This window comes from Mobula hypostoma, chromosome 5, assembly GCF_963921235.1.
Source record: "Mobula hypostoma chromosome 5, sMobHyp1.1, whole genome shotgun sequence".
Lineage (NCBI taxonomy): Eukaryota > Metazoa > Chordata > Chondrichthyes > Myliobatiformes > Myliobatidae > Mobula > Mobula hypostoma.
In genome coordinates, this window is record NC_086101.1 from 150,628,489 (window position 1) to 150,645,466 (window position 16,978).

Consider the following 16,978-nt stretch of genomic DNA (forward strand, 5'->3'; position numbering starts at 1 on the left):
AGATAGAACATTGAGCATTTACCATGTAAATAAAGGAAAAAAGCTCTGATTCCTATGTGTAGCTGTTGTCTACAGGGTTGTCTGGCAGCTCCTGAATACCAAATCCATCTGATTACTCTGCAGATCAGTCTATCTTAAGTTTTGTGAATTTCCTAGTACAATACTAGACTGGTCAGCTGGGGTACAGGATCCAAGAAATTTCATTGGAAATTCTTAAGAATATCGAAAAAAAAAATTAAAAATTTTAAGCAACACATTTAAAAGTTGCTGATGAATGCAGCAGGCCAGGCAGCATCTCTAGGAAGAGGTACAGTCGACATTTCGGGCCTTTACAGCCAGAAAGCTGGGTGCAGGCAATATTGATTTGCTCTAAGCAATCTAATAATCTTGATTATATCTAAGATCAGCACAGTTGCAAGCCTAAACAGGTTAACTAGATCACAAGTTTCCTGTAGGATGGCAACGTCTCCATACTAATTCTCTATTTAGTTTGCACTTGATCTGAGAAGCTCTAGAGATTTTTGGAGGACTTTTGAGTCCACTAAATGCTTAATATCAGCAACAGATTTTCCGGTACCATGTACTGTACAGCCCTAATGTACTTATCCTTATGAGAATTTACAGATCATATAATACAAGACATTATTAAAAATTTAATTTTTGGCCAGTCTTCCTCCATTTCTGACAAGTGTTTTTTTTTGTAAAAGGTAGGCACATTTCATATTGGTAAGAGGAGAGTTTGTTACAATCTATAAAGAGGCTATTGTTTGCTGCTTTGTAGAATGCTGGGTAAGTAGACTTGAATTCAGTTGAAAATAAGATTTACTTTTGGGAGATGCTGTGCAAAATACTACGAAGCAGGCTGGAATCAGTTTGGATCCCTGAAGGGTTCATGTGGGTTATGAGAAGAATTGATGTGACATGCTACAAGATATGGAAAGCAGCACAGACTTTCCTGGCAAAAGCTTTAAATATGGTCATGGATGAATAGCTATTTCATGCAATTCATGCAAAGGATAAAATATGTATCCAACCTAATAAATTCAAAAGACCAGAAGATGATTCTGTGCTGATGGTTTTATTCAATGCTGCCCATTCATAAACTTTAGGGTTTTTAAAAAGGGAAGTTACATTAAATAACCATAAAATAACAATAACACCAAACAGCTATAATACAAGAGCAATGAGTTCCTGTTTTTAAGAGAGCACTTAAAATGATTTAAACCTCATATATTGTTGCTACAATTAAGCCCCTAAGTATAAACCTGTTCCCTTAGGAAGGATAACCTTGTATTTTTCCATTAGTTTGCTGACTAAAAAACTAAAGACAAAGGATTAAGTAAGGCAAGGCTTAATGTTATAGGACCCTTATTTTACAGAATAGAAAAGTGTCCTTTACAATTTGGAAATGATTTTATATATATATATATATATATATATATATATATATATATAACTGATAAGAGTACCAAATAATGTAACAGGTACTTGTTTGCGAACTATCTGTCACTTATCTAGCTTTTATTAAATATATAAAAATCTAGGTAGCAATAGATCATTTCTTTCTCTTTTGCTAAATCTAGTGAATAAAAGCAAAAGAGCCAAATAACAGCAATTCTGTAGCAGTCTCAAAAATTACAAGGCTAAAATCAAGCAAAATAAGTGCTATCCAAAACTATAGCAGTCATATAAAAATATTTTTAATTCTCTTATGAATGTTTTTATTGTTTTAAAGACTCCAAATTGGAGCTTGTTGCTGAGACACTTGAAAAATTATTCATTCACACCAAAAAAAGTCCTTGTTCCAAGAAACAATATCCAGATATTTCTTTATTCCTTTAATCTTCAATGACGGTGGCAAGAGGAGTTTATGGATTCCCTTATTCTTTTAAACAAACTGAGTTTACGTGACTGTAACCCGAGCATGTTGGAGATTTATTTTGACTTATTGATCAAAATGGTTTTTCTTTTTTGGTTGTCAGCTTGACTTTATTGTCCTTGGCGGCAATGAGTTTGGAAGAAATTTCCCAAGAACGTGCGGTAACCAGGATCATCCACGTACTCATTCATGAATTTGTAATTCAGGACACGCAGTCGCTTCTTTGCCTGAATGTTCTCAGTGGAAAACGTTGCTTCATAACGCATGTCTGAAGCTGAAGACTGACAAACAGAGGTACATTTTAGGAAATGTAAATATTAGAGCACTGTGTCCCCCAAAGAGGTGTTTTGAGGGAGACAGAGTATTACTATTTATTTATTTAGCGATACAGCATGGTAACAGGCCCTTCCAGCCCAATGAGCCCATGCCGCCAAATTAACCTACCAACCCATAAGTCTTTGGAATGTGGAGGAAACTTGAGCACCAGGAGGAAAGGCAGGTGTTAATGGAGATGATATAGACAGACAGACAGCAATGGAGTTGAACCTAATGTGGTGCTGTAATTGCAGAATACTAACCACTATGCTCCTCTGCTGCCCATAAGAGAGCAAAACAGAGAGTGGTTATTGGTGTTATATGCAGTGAAGTATTGTTTGGGGAGTGAACACCGACCAATAGTTTCTTCAAATCATTCAATTTCTGACTGAGCATTTAATAAACAACTATTAGGCACTAAGTAATATTATTAAAGATAATGATCACATGGATGACACAAAGCTGAAGTAAGTGGTTGAATTTCAGTCACAGAATTAAAAGTCACATAACAGCCCTTCTTGTCACTCAATTAGTGATTATGAATATAGTTGTGCTGAACATTAGAAGCCAGATCCTTTTTGATATCTGGATTGAAGAACAATTGAGTGAGATTTACTTCCTTCCTTCCTTTATTTATTTATTTAATAAATAAAGTGAGCTTCCTGCTCACTTAACCATCACAAGTGCTTCACTCTAGCATTACTTGAAAGCTCAGTCCAGCTATGTCCATAGAACAGCAACAAATGAAACAGGAATACATTTTACATTATGCAGTCAGCTCTCTTTATCTTAACTGTTCCTCAATTTCATTTGCCAATCAAGTCAGTGACAATTTTGCCTCAAGACAAAACACATTTTCTTACATGTGTAAAGGTTATGTTCAAATATCTTTTTAAGGTGGGCACGTTTATCATTTAAGGTAGGTGTTAAAGGAATTTTCTTTTACTAGATGGATTTTTGTTCCCAAAGATCTGTTATTCCTTATTTACATGATACTGCATGGACTTTAAACTTCATATACTGAGGATAGACAACTTGTGAGAGAGGGTTCTTGTAAGTGAAAATTCACAAAGTTAAAATAAAGGACAAGTTGATATCTCAGTGGTTGCAACAAAAGTAATAACTAGTCAGGAGAGAGTAGTGTATAACATCATTATGCACCGCCAATCAGAGTTAGGGCAGGATAAAATATTAAAAGGACAAATGATTCATTTTCTAAATGTATGCTCATTCACTGCAGTGGAGGTGAAATAATGGCACAAGTGGTAATAAATAGAGATCCATGATAAGAGTTCTACAGGGATCAGTGTTGGGCCTCTTTTGTTTGTGATGTACACAAATGAGCAGGATGAAAATATAAACTAGTAGGTCAGTAAGGTTGCAGATACCACAAAAAATTGATGTGAGTTCTGGACGGTGTAGAGGGCATGCAATTGAGGTGAAAGTGGGAAGGTTTAAAGGAAACTATGGGGTATATTTATACATTTTTTTTAATACAGAGAGTGGTAGGTGCCGGAGAGCCTGGTGGAAGTACTTATGAAGATGGCATTTAAGATGCTGTCAGACAGACTCGGAAAATGCAGTAAGAGGAGGGATACAGGTCTCCTCCATTCTTCTACATTCTAGGGAATAAAGTCCTAACCTATTCAACCTCATGACCCACACCACCAGGTTCAGGAACAGTTACTACCCCTCAACCATCAAGCTCCTGGACCAGAGGGGATAACTTCACCCACCCCAGCAATGAACTGTTCTCAAAAACTATTGACTCACTTTTAAGGACTCTTCATCTCAAGTCCTTGATAATATTGCTCATTTATTTATTATTATTATTTTGGTTTTATTTTGTATTTGTACAGTTTGTTGTTTTTTGCACATTGGTTGTTTTTCCATCTCGTTATGTGCAGTTTTTCATTGATTTTATGGTATTCCTTTGTATTTACTGTGAATGCCTACAAAAAATGAATCTCAGGGTTATATGTGGTGACATATACAACTGTGGTGGGTGCACAGTAGCATAGTGACTAGCATGATGCTTTACAATACCAGCAACCCGGGTTCAATTCTCACCACTGTCTATAAGGAGTTTGTATGTTTTCCCCAATGTCCAAAGATGTACTGGTTAGTAGATTCGTTGGTCATTGTTAATTGTCCCGTGATTAGGCTAGGGTTAAATCAGGGGTTACTGGGCAGCACAGCTTGAAGGGCTACTCCACAAAGTATCGCAATAAATAAACAATTATGTACTTTGATAATCAATATACTTTGAACTTTGAATATAGAAATGTGTACTTATCAAGTGCATACACAGTGCACCAAAAGATATACTAAAATTATGACTGTCATCAGAAAGAACATAGTTATACTGGTGTGTTTTAGAAATGGGAAAAACATGGCTGATAATAATATTCCAAGAGGGTGGAAGAGGGAATGGATAAGAAAAGGAAACTTCTGTCATACGGTGAAGTCAGGTCTAATGGGTTAATGGGGGCAGTTGAAGATTGAGAACATTGCTTTGTCTATAGCAGGGCAGTGAGATGAGTCTAGAAGGTCGGCGATACCATCAGAGAGAAAAACTGAGGGAAAAATTGCAGAGGATGATTTGCAGCAGAAATGACCAATTCTTATACTTGTAAGAAAAAGAAAGTTACTCAACAGTGGATATTGAATCTAGAAGCCTGCAAATTGTCCAGGTAGAAAATGAGCTGTTTGGTCTCATTGTAATAGTACAGGAAGGTTGCAGTGAAGTAGGATGGAAAATTCAAAATGTCAGACAGCAAGAAGCTCAGGATCACTTCTGCAGACTAAATACAGGTGGCTCCAAAAAATGAACACTCAATCTGCATTTAAACCATAAGACAGAGTAGCAGAATTAGGCCATTCAGGCCATCAATTCTGCTCCACCATTCGATCATGGCTGATTTATTATCTCTCTCAACCCCATTCTCCTGCCTTCTCCCCGTAACCACTGACACCCTTTCTTTGGACTCCTCAATGTATAGGTGAGCACACTGTGTACACCTAATGTAACACATTATATTACAATAAATTTTTGTGAAATGCTTCTCTATTTGTAAAGATTGCCTGAATCCCTGACAGTTGGAGAGGTGAATGGATAGTTGTTGCAAGTGCCAGTAGACAAGGATTGGTTGGTTCAACAGAAAGATAGACCAGGGAGAGGGAGTCACAAAAAGAAAAGTTCCTTTGAAATGCTAAAATGGGAGGGGAAGATCTCTGGTGCTGGAATTTTGTGAAGGATGATCCTTTGAATGCAGAAGCTAGTAGAAAGGAAAGTGAGGTCAAGGGGAACTCTGTTCAGAAGCGCAGAAAAGGGATAAAGTGTATTTAAGGGCCCTGTGACAGGTGGAGGATGTTACAGAGGTACTGGTAAAGAAGGTTTACCACTGAAGCAAATACTGTGGAGGTTGATTAACTGGAAGAATGGAATGGAGACAGGTTGGTAAAGAAAACTGTGGAGACCCTGCGCCTGTAATGGATATTTATGGAGGGATCCAGAGAGGGAAGGAAGAATCAGAGATTGACCACAATAGAGGCGAGAAATTGCTAGAAAATGCTATCAAAATGTTAAACTCTGTACGAGTGCATGAAGTAGTACGAATGTAGTCACTGATACACAAAATAAAGTGTTTCGGGAATGAGCCCCAGATAGGATTAAAACAAAAATAGGCAGGTAGACTACAATAAAAGGCACATGAGCAAGCAAGAGTAGCCAACATTTAATACATATATTACAACTAAAAGAAAGTAAGAAAAGCGATCCAGCCATGGTAAAGGAGAAGGGTCAAACGAAAAGATGTAATGGTGCTCAAAAGCCTAGTGATGTTGAGAGTTGGGAACATTTCAAAATTCAGCAATGGAGGATCATAGACAAAAAAAAAAGATAGGCAGGTTCCAAGAGCAATGGGTGACTTAAGCGTTCTTCTCTCTCGTTTACAAACTTGCCAAATGTTGTCACTAATTTTACATCCTTTTATATTTGCTCATTCAAAATATTTATCAAAAACTCACGTTTAAGGCACCTATTCACATCTCCTCCCTTATTTCTATTTTCAATACACTGAAACATTGGTGTGGTTTCATTATCACTGTCAATACCATGATCTCTTCAGCCAACTTTCACCCTGCCCTCAACTTCAGATAGTCACAGAACAGAAACAATCCAGTTTGACAATCCATGACACATTCATGCCATTTTCTTTATACTTCCCATATTCTCACTAACTACCCCCAGATTTCACCACTCACCTACACACTAGGGGCAATTTAAAATGACCAATTAACCCACATCTTAGGATGTGAGAGTAAACGGGAACACCCAGAGGAAACCCACAAGGTGAACATAGAAATTCCACCTAGTTAGCACCTGAGGTCAGGATGAACCTGCGTCTCTGGTGCTGTGAGGCAGCAGTTCAAGTAGCTGCACCAGTGTGTTTCCCAGTCCATCTCCTGGGACAGGTTAGTTCTCATTGGCACCACATCTCCCACTCTGTTTCCTTGATGGATTCAGTGCCATTCTCTTAAGTCCCTCCTATCCATATTATTTTCTCCGATGAAGACACATTTAAAATGTAGCCACATAACTGTGACTTCTCCTCCAGCAGAGCTGACAGCTCTATCACATCTTCTCTAGTTCCTGTATTTCTGCTCTTAACCCCCGTCCCCCTAGCCAGAGCAGGATTAGACCATGTTCTAACCATCCACCACCAGATAAGTTTACCTTTCCACTTCAGACTCTGAAGGCACCATCCCACCATAAGTCTGTGGTCCATTCCCCCTTCTCTAACAATCACTGCCCTTCCCATACAACCACAACGTTCGCAACATTTTGCTTTCATTTCTTCCCTTCTCACTTCTCAGGAATCTAAGCAGCCCTTCCATGAGAAGTTTATTTGAGCTGTTCCCATTTTAGTATATTTCATTTGATTCTCTCAACGTGATCCATTCCACACTGGAAAACCAAATGCAGACGCGGTGCCGAACACTTCCATTTTTTTCTCTAAGTATGAACTTAGCTTCCAGTCATATTTATTCTCCCTCTTCACTATCGTTCTGGCTCTGCAGTTTTCTGCTTGCAAATTGCTCTGATGACACCCAAAAATATTGGAGCAAAGTGGGAAGGATAAAATGAGGTTAGTATAAATGAATCTGTATATGGTCAGCATGGAAATAGTGGGCCAAAAGGCTTGCTTCTGTGCTGTATGACATCTCACCTTTAGTCTTGATACTTTGAAGCCCATGGGATTTAATGCTGTACTGAATAATCAAGGGCAACCATGACTATATATGGTGTTGGGGCTGCTTCTTTTCACGTTAGATGTCAATGATTAGGATGACGAAATTTGTGGTATTGTGACCAAGTTGAGGACGATATGAAGATAGGTGGAGGGTCACGTAATGTTTGAGGAAGTAAGGAGTCTGCAGAAGGACTTAGTCAGATTAGGATAATAGGCAAAGAGGAGGCAGATGAAATATAGTGTAAGGAAGTGTACGGCCATGCACTTCAGTAGAAGGAATAAAGGCATAGACTATTTACTAAACAGGGAGAAAATACATACAGAAATCAGAGGTGCAAAGGGACTGAGAATCCCCATGTAGGATTCTTTAAAGGTTAACTCACAGACTGAGTCGATGGTAAGGAAGGCAAATGCAATGTTAACATTCATTTCAAGAAGATTAGAATATGAAAGCAAGGATGTCATGCTGAGGCTTTATAAGGCATTGGTCAGATCACACTTGGGGAATTGTGAGCAGTTTTGAGCCCCTTATCTAAAAAAAAGATGTGCTGGCATTGGAGAGGGTCCAATGGAGGTTCATGAGAATGATTCCAGGAATAAAAGGATTAATGTATAAGGAGCATTTGATGGTTCTGGGCCTGCACCCACTGGAGCTTAGAAGAATGAAGGAAAGAGCTCTTTGAAACCTATCAAATATACATTGGCCTAGATAAGAGTGGATGTGAAGAGGATGTTTCCTTTAGTGGACCAAAGTACACAGCTTTAAAACAGAGGGATGACCCTGTAGAACAGAGATGAGGAGTATGTTCTTTAGCCACAGAGTGTGGTAAATCTGTGGAATTCATTGCCACAGACGGTTGTGAAGGCCAAGTCATTGGGCATATTTAAAGTGGAGGTAGATAGGGGATTTTGATTACTGGGCCTTCTCAAGTTATGGGGAGAAGGCAGGAGAATGTGGTTGAGAGGGATAATAAATCAGCCATGATGGAATGGACAGGCTGAATAGCCTAATTCTGCTCCTATGCTTATCGTCTTAAACACAAATTCAGGTCAGTAAATGTTAAAATGAGAATTGACATTAATAGACTTTGTTCAGTAGTCTTAAAGAAAAAAACATATGAAATAATTGGATATAACAGTGGGAGGAAATATCTCAGCCCGCATCCAGTCCTGAGCTGCTTGTTGTTTAGTGCATGCTAGTTTGTCAAGTGTTAGATAACTCAGCTTTCATCGCACTGAATGGTTCTTGATCAATATGTTGGGTTAGGGCAAATACTTTGCCTCATACACAGTTACTTTGTAAATTATAGTACACAGAAGAAAATTTCAGGAGAATTTACTTACTAGTCGTGACTTAACCCGTTTCGGCAGTTCTTCATTTAATGTGTACACATCATCGCGTTTCACAACAAGCTGGGAGCCATCTTCAAACTCAACCTATAAGTACAATTTTAGAACGCCTATTAAATTGATGATATCAATCTAATAATGTTCCTTGACGTACTACATTGTAGTCCTATTCTGTACTCACAATATAGAATTTTCAAAACAGAACTAACTCTTTAAATAGCATTCATAACTAGAACAATAGAACTGTACAGCAAACATCCCACCTCTCCCGGTAGTTCCGGGAGTCTCCCGCATATTAATAGTGGCTCCCTGATGCCCGCAAATTATATACAATATCACGGAAATCAATTTTTTTGAGAGCAAGCAAGAGAAAGCAAGAGAGAGCGCAAGAACAACCATGAGGGAGAGTGCGCGCGCGCGAGAGAGAAAGCAAGAGCGCACGAGTGAGAAAGCAAGCGAGAGCACTTGAGAGCGCGCACACGAGAGAAAGCAAGCGAGAGCGCGCGAGAGAGGAACAGCGCGAGTGAGAGCGCGCCATGGCAGAGTGTTCCAAAAAAATATAAAACATACATCACCCCAGACAACACTAAAGTGTACCCCTGCCTAATAGGGAGTCAAAATAATGAGTGTTCCTCGCTGCACTGTTTGCAACAGTGACTTTTCTATTGCCCATGGTGGGTTAAGACTGTAAAAGACGTGTTGAGGTAAGTTTAACAGGTGTCATTCATTCATTAGCATAGCTAATGTTATTTAAACTAGCTGGCCAGCTGCTAAGGAGCTACTCTATTGCAGACATCCCACCTCTCCCGGAAGTCTCCCGCAAATTGATGGTGCTACCTCCCTGAAATGAGTTTTTGCAGGGTGGGATATCTGGTACAGCATAGGAAATGGCTGTTCAGCCAACCAAGTATGCACCGACCTATTGTCTGCCTGTTCATTAGTCTGTCCAAGTGCTTCTTAGATGTTGCTATTAGATCTGTTTCTACTACATTCCAGGCACCTCTCTGTAAAAAGAAAACTTGCCTTGCAAATCTCCTTTAAAAATCACCACCCACCACCTTAAATCCGTTCATACTGGGAAAAAGACTCCGACCACCCACCCTATCTGTTCTTCTCAGCCTCCTACACTCCAATGAACAGTGAAAACATTCTGAAGTTTGTCCAACCTCTCCTTATACCAAACAGACTCAAATCAAGGCAACATCCTAGTAAACCTCTTCTGCATGTTCTTCAAAGCCTCCACATCTTTCCTGTAATACAGCGACAGAACTGCAGAAATTATTTTAAATGTGGCTAACCAAAGTTTTATACAGCTGCAACATGTCTTCCCAACTTTTATACTCAGTGCCCTGACCAATAAAGGCAAGCACGCTGTACATCTACTTTGCTGCACTATCTACTTGTGTAGTCATTTTCAGGGAGCTACATACAGCCTTGCATCTCTTTGTACATCAGTTCTGCCTTTTGCTTTCCTCTTGTATTTGACCTCTCAAACTGTACCACTCCACGCTTGTCTATTTTAAACTCTGTCTCTCTCTCAATTTTCCAACTGATTTATACCTTGCTGCCTCACAACTTGCACCAACTTTTGCACTACAAACATAATAATCAGCACATCTACATTTTCATCCACCGCTTAAATGTATATATATTTGTAATACAGACAACAGAGATCCCAGCACTGATCCTCAGAGGATACGAGCATTCATACCTCCCAGCTGGCAAAGGCCCCTCCACCACTACCCTCTGTCCGCTTCCAAACCAATTCTGAATCCAACCTACTAAGTCACCATGTGTCTTAATCTTTCAGGTAAGCCTATCATAATTGACCTCATCAAATGCTTTACTTGTCCCCTATCCTCATCATCACTGTTACCCCTTCAAAAACTTGATCACGATAGTGAGCCATGACCTGCACCTGACAACGTCATGTTGACTATCCCTAACAAGTGAAACAATATCACATACCCAACATGAAACAGCATCACATACCCAAAAAAATTGTTCATAAATAATCTATTTAGGTACCAAACAGAATAAGAGGATACCATGATGGATCTAGTGCCAATAATCAAAGTGGATACCAATCTAATTAACAATTTCTAATACCTTTATGTTTAATAGGTCTGTTTTGGCTTTGTAAAGATGAGAGAACCAATTAGAAAACCTACAGCACAATTTAGGCCCTTCCGCCCACAATGCCATGCCTAACATGTACTTATTTTAGAAATTACCTCGGGTTACCCATAGCCCTCTATTTTTCTACGCTCCATGAACCTATCCAGGAGTCTCTTAAAACACCCTATTGTATCCGCCTCCACCACCGTCGCCAGCAGCCTATTCCATGCACTCATAACTCTCTGTGTAAAAAAACTTACCCCTGACATCTCCTCTGTACCTACTTCCAAGCACCTCAAAACTGTGCCCTCCCATTTTATCCATTTCAGCCCTGGGAACAAGCCTCTGACTATCCACACAATCAATGCCTCTCATCATCTTATATACCTCTATCAGGTCACCTCTCATCCTCTGTCGCTCCAAGGAGAAAAGGCCAAGTTCACTCAACCTATTATCATAGGGCATGCTCCCCAACCCAGGGAACATCCTTGCAAATCTTTTCTGCACACTTTCTGTAGTTTCCACATCCTACCTGTAGTGAGGTGACCAGAACTGAGCACAGAATTCCAAGTGGGTTCTGACCAGGGTCCTATAAAGCAGTAACATTACCTCTCGGCTCTTAAGCTCAATCCCACGGCTGATGAAGGCCAATGCACCACATGCCTTCTTAACCACACAGACAACTTGCACAGCAGCTTTGAATATCCTATGGACTCAGACCCCAAGATCCCTCTGATCCTCCACACTGCCAAGAGTCTTACCATTAATACCACATTCTACCATCATATTTGACCTATCAAAATGAATCACCTTACACTTATCTGGGTTGAACGCCATCTGCCACTTCTCAGCCCACTTTTGCATCCTATCGATGTCCCGTTGTAACCTCTGACAGCTCTCCATACTATTCACAATGCCCCCAACCTTTGTGTCATCAGTAAATTTACTAACCCATCCCTCCATTTCTTCAGCCAGGTCATTTATAAAAATCACAAAGAGAAGGGGTCCCAGAACAGATCCCTGAGGCACATCACTGGTCACCAACCTCCATGCAGAATATGACCCATCTACAACTGCTCTTTGGCCTTCTGTGGGCAAGCCAGTTCTGGATTCACAAAGCAATATCTCCTTGGATCCCATGCCTCCTTACTTTCTCAATAAGCCTTGATGGGGTACCTTATCAAATGCCTTGCTGAAATCCATACACACTACATCTACGGCTCTATCTTCAGCAATGTGTTCAGTCACATCCTCAAAAAATTCAATCAGGCTCGTAAAGCATGATCTGCCTTTAACAAAGCCATACTGACTATTCCTAATCATATTATGCCTCTCCAGATGTTCATAAATCCTGCCTCTCAGGATTTTCTCCATCAACTTACCAACCATTGAAATAAGACTCACTGGTCTATAATTTCCTGGGCTCTCTCTACTCCCTTTCTTGAATAAGGGAACAACATCTGTAACCCTTCGGAACCTCTCCCAGAACCTTTGCATTGATGATGCAAAGATCATTGCCAGAGGATCAGCAATCTGCTCCCTTGCCTCCCACAGCAGCCTGGGGTATATCTTGTCCGGTCCCAGAAACCTTCCTGAACATACCTAACAAACTCCACTCCATCTAAACCCCTTGCTCTAGGAAGGTGCCAATCAATAGTTGGGCAATTAAAATCTCCCACTATGAAGACCCTGTTAATATTACACCTTTCCAGAATCTATCGATTTGCTCCTCAATGTCCCTGTTACTATTGGGAAGTCTATAAAAAACACTCAGTAGAGTTATTGACTCCTTCCTGTTCCTAACTTCCACCCACTCTCAGTAGACAATCCCTCCATGACTTCCTCCTTTTCTGCAGTCGTGCCACTATCTCTGATTAACAGTGCCATGCCCCCACCTCTTTTGCCTCCCTCCTGTCCTGAAACATCTAAAGCCTGGCACTCTAAGTAACCATTCCTGCCCTTGAGCCATCCAAGTCTCTGTATTGGCCAAGTACATCATAGCTCCAAGTACTGATCCACGTTCTAAGCTCATCCGCTTTGTTCATGATTAGTAGATCAACCCCATTGTTCATTTCTCTGGTCATTAATGCAATACACAAGATATATGGTGCTGGGACTTTCACTCCTTGATTCTGCATTCTCCTCCCAACAAAATCAGTAACAGCTCAAATTTCATGTTATATTAAATGTGGACTGAGACAAATATGACAATACCATTCTCATTTTGGCTTACTTTCTATTTCTGGGCAGAATCAATATAACAAAGATACATTCCAAATTGAAAATAATCCATATTAAAAATTCTTACATGAATTTCTCAAGTATTTATAGTTCCACGGGTACATTTCTCAAAGTTTGTTATTGAATGTACTGCCTCCAAACAAAACCAAACATTTGATATGGATATTTGCACGGCGCCAGATAAAATAACAGAAATTGAAAAATATTCAGGTCAGCAACTATGGAGGGAAATAGTGCTACTGTTGCAAGCTCTAGGACCTTTCATTAAGATAAATTACTTTCCAGATGTTCAGCATATATGTATTTCTCCTCCTTTTTCCTTTAATTGAATTCTGGGCTCCATTATTTTCAAACCTGGGGATAAACGTTTCCATTAATTAAATCCCAATATGTAGAAGCAGGTGATAAATGTCATAATCATGGTCCTGTAATTTGTGCTGAATCCAGCTTAACACTCATGGTTCCCACACATTCACACTCACCGGGGCCACATGGAGAGTGCCTGTCTCAGTGACCCTCCATACCCAGGAAGCAGTTGGTTAATTCAAAGCAAGGGCCTCATGAACAAGTAGGCTTCAGGTGGCATACTGCTGAAGCTTCAGCCAAAATTGTTTTACCTTACAATCTGTGAATATAAACAGGAAATAGCAGCAGCAGTAGGGAAAACTATCTTGGAGCTTCATTGACCATTCATCACGACGATGGCTATCTTCCCCCTTATTGCCATTTTCCAGAAATCTATCTTTCTCTGCTTTGAACAAACATATATTGAGCTTCCACAGATGTCTGGACTAGAGTATTTCAAAGCATGAGCATCCTCAGCATGAAGAAATTTCTTCTCACATTAATCTTTAATGGCCTACCCTGTACTTTCTACCAATGTCCTAAACTTTCCAGTCAAGGAAAACATGTCTCGCCTCCTCTTGATTTCCCAAACCCATCAAGAATTTTGCAAGTGAAGGATTTTATTTTAATTAACCTTGATACACAAACAAGTGAAACTTATGCAAATAATTTTTTTAAAATAATTATTAATTAACACATTAATACAAATTTGATTCTTCAGGCTGATAATCTGAAATGAAATCCTAGAATATCCAATTCAGTGTCAGATCTCTAAGGAAAAAGATTCAATGGCTGCCCTCCCCAGCATCCTTTGACAATAGCCTCCACCTTTAGAATTCAGAGACATAAATGGCAGTATCTGAAATTAGCTCCTAGTCCTCCAACGTATCTATTTAAGGCCACAAAGCTGTTGTACGGGTACAGCTGAATACTAATGGCCATCAATGAAACCACAATAAGCATGATCTAGCCCATTATTTAAACATCATATAACGGATTAATTAGGAAGAAGATGAGAAGCTCTTCACAGTGCAAAATTAAAATGGTTCCAGATACTGTCGGCTGGATGTTTTTTGTGAATATTATCAACCACAATTTTGGAGTCCTGTGTCCTGCCTTTACCTTATTACAGTAATTATTTGACTTTAATTTAATAAAGGATGTGCTGGCTTTGGTAAGGGTCCAGAGGAAGATTACAAAAATTATCCTGAGAATGAAAAGGTTAACACAGAAGAGATGCTTGATGGCTTTGGGCCCGTACTCATTCAAAGACAAAAGAATAAGGGGGAGCGTCTCATTTAAAACCACCAAATATTGAAAGGATTAGATTGTACTAATCTTTTCAGCTTGGCATTGAATATGATAATCCCTCAGAAGCTGGTGGGTAAACTGTCCTCGTTGGGTTTCAGCACCTTTCCCTATAACTAGACCTTGGACTTCTTGACAGGAATGCAACAGTCAGTCCATACTGGCAGAAACATCTCTAGCCCCATCTCACTGAGCACTGGCGTACCCAGGGCTATGTGCTCAGCTCACTGCTGACGGTTGACTGCAGTTCCAGATCAAATCCAATGATCAAGCTGGTAGAATGGTGCGAGCACAACAACTTGAGTCTCAACGTGAACAAGACCAAAGAAACAATTGTAGACCACTCCTCAGTGCACATATATGGCTCCTCCATGGAGAGATTTCGGAGTACCAAGTTTCTGAAAGTGCACATAACAGATAATCTCATATGGTCCTTCAACACCAACTCCTCCATCAAGAAGGCACAGTAGCAATTCCATTTCCTAAGGAGAGTGAAGCCAGTGGGGCTCCTCTTCCCCTATTCTAACTAATTTTAACAAAAGCACCATCAACAGTGTCCTGATCAGATACATAAACATCTGGTACATGAATTGCAAGGTATCTGACTTCAAGCCCCTACAAAGGGTTGTGAGGATTACTGGGAGGAACATCGGGGTCTCTCTTCCACCCATCAGAGATATTTCTCAGAAGTGCTGCATATGTAAGGTTCTTAGTATTGTTAATGATCCCTCCCAACCATCCAACAATATCTTTAAACCCCCTATCATTGGGCATAAAATACCACAGCATTAAGACAAGAACCATTAGGATGGGAAACAACTTCTTCTCCCAGGCTGTAAGATTACCGAACTCCCCGCCACCAGCCAGCTCTCATCACACTTGAAACACCAGTACCATTATACTGGTTACATTCTAACTTGAGTCATAAGTGCACCTTATTATTTGTTAATTTATTTGTGGTCATATTACTTTATGCGTCGTATGTATGAATTATATAGACCATGTTGTGTACTTCAGTGCAGAGGAGTGATGTTTTGTTTGGCGAGGATGTGCTCCTCGGAGGTGGAGCTCTATGTAAATCAGTGCTATGCGGGGTCATTGTAACATTACATAAACGGACGTGTCCCTGATAAAAAAAATCAAACCTAAGATAGATGATATATTATTTTATGAATACACTGTAATTTGTAGAATAACAAGTACACAGATAGGCCTAACCCATACATCAATGGAGCAGCAACCCATCAGAGCAGCAGCAGAAGGAAGAGGGTGGTGGTTACATCTTAGAGGAAGGACCAGGCTGTGGGTTCCCCTCTAACTTCAATTTCTTCTTCAAGTAGGTGTTGAGGTTTGACTGCCCTTTCTTAATTTTCCTCTCATGAAGAAGTTCTCAGTAGCAGGAAATCATGTTGAGAACACCTCTCTTTGTCCTATTGCTTTGGTCTCGGTCAGGGTCATTATCAATGAACTGGTCCACGATTTGTGTGATTGCGGTGATGCTAGTGCTGGGATTTCTTGCTGATGTTTCCTCTTCTCCATCCGTGTCCTCAGATTCACCGAGGATGCATTGCCCTGCCAATTTTCGAAGCTTTTCGTTATTAAGGCTCTCACCATGAGAGTGCAATTTCACATTTATGCTAATGCTATTCCTAGACATCTTAGATGTACTACCTCCACTGGAAGTTGCAAGCTGTATTCCAGACATTATGGGTGAAAAAAAATGGAATAAATTGGCGAGTGAGTAAGAACACTTACATGTGTGGGGGAGGCTAAGCATAAACTAACACGCGATCAGCTGTGAATGGCTCAGAGCGTATGTGAAGCGCTCTTGTTGCTGGTTGAATATTTACTATAAAGGTGACCACTCTTGAGAAGTTTCAAGTGTTGTTTAAAATAATTTTTTTCATTTAAAAAAATGTCAATAAAGAATTAAAAAACCACATTGTAACGAATTAGCACTATGCAGGGTAGCATTATGTGGGGCCTGAGTGTACATGGGTACAGTTCAATGAAAATAAATTGAACTAGAACTTGAGTGCATGTGGAGAGGATGTTTCCACTTGTGGGAGAATTTGGGACCAGAGGGCACAAACTCAGAATAGAAGGATGTCCCTTTAGAACAGGGGGGAAAGAATACCTTGAGCTAGAGGGTGGTGAATCGTCATAG

At 39.9% G+C, this 16,978-nt stretch overlaps 1 protein-coding gene across 1 annotated transcript in view; it reads right to left on the reverse strand.

The window, feature by feature from the left end:
• Positions 1-1,476: 1,476 nt before the first annotated feature.
• LOC134347073 (lysine-specific demethylase 4C-like) overlaps positions 1,477-16,978 on the reverse strand; it is a 394,026-nt gene continuing 378,524 nt past the window's right edge. The window contains exons 21-22 of the mRNA XM_063049177.1: positions 8,794-8,886; positions 1,477-2,160 (exon numbers count right to left, since the gene is read on the reverse strand). Of these exons, the coding sequence (XP_062905247.1) occupies positions 1,990-2,160; positions 8,794-8,886 (264 nt within the window). The 3' untranslated portion in view covers positions 1,477-1,989. The remainder of the gene's footprint in view (positions 2,161-8,793; positions 8,887-16,978) is intronic.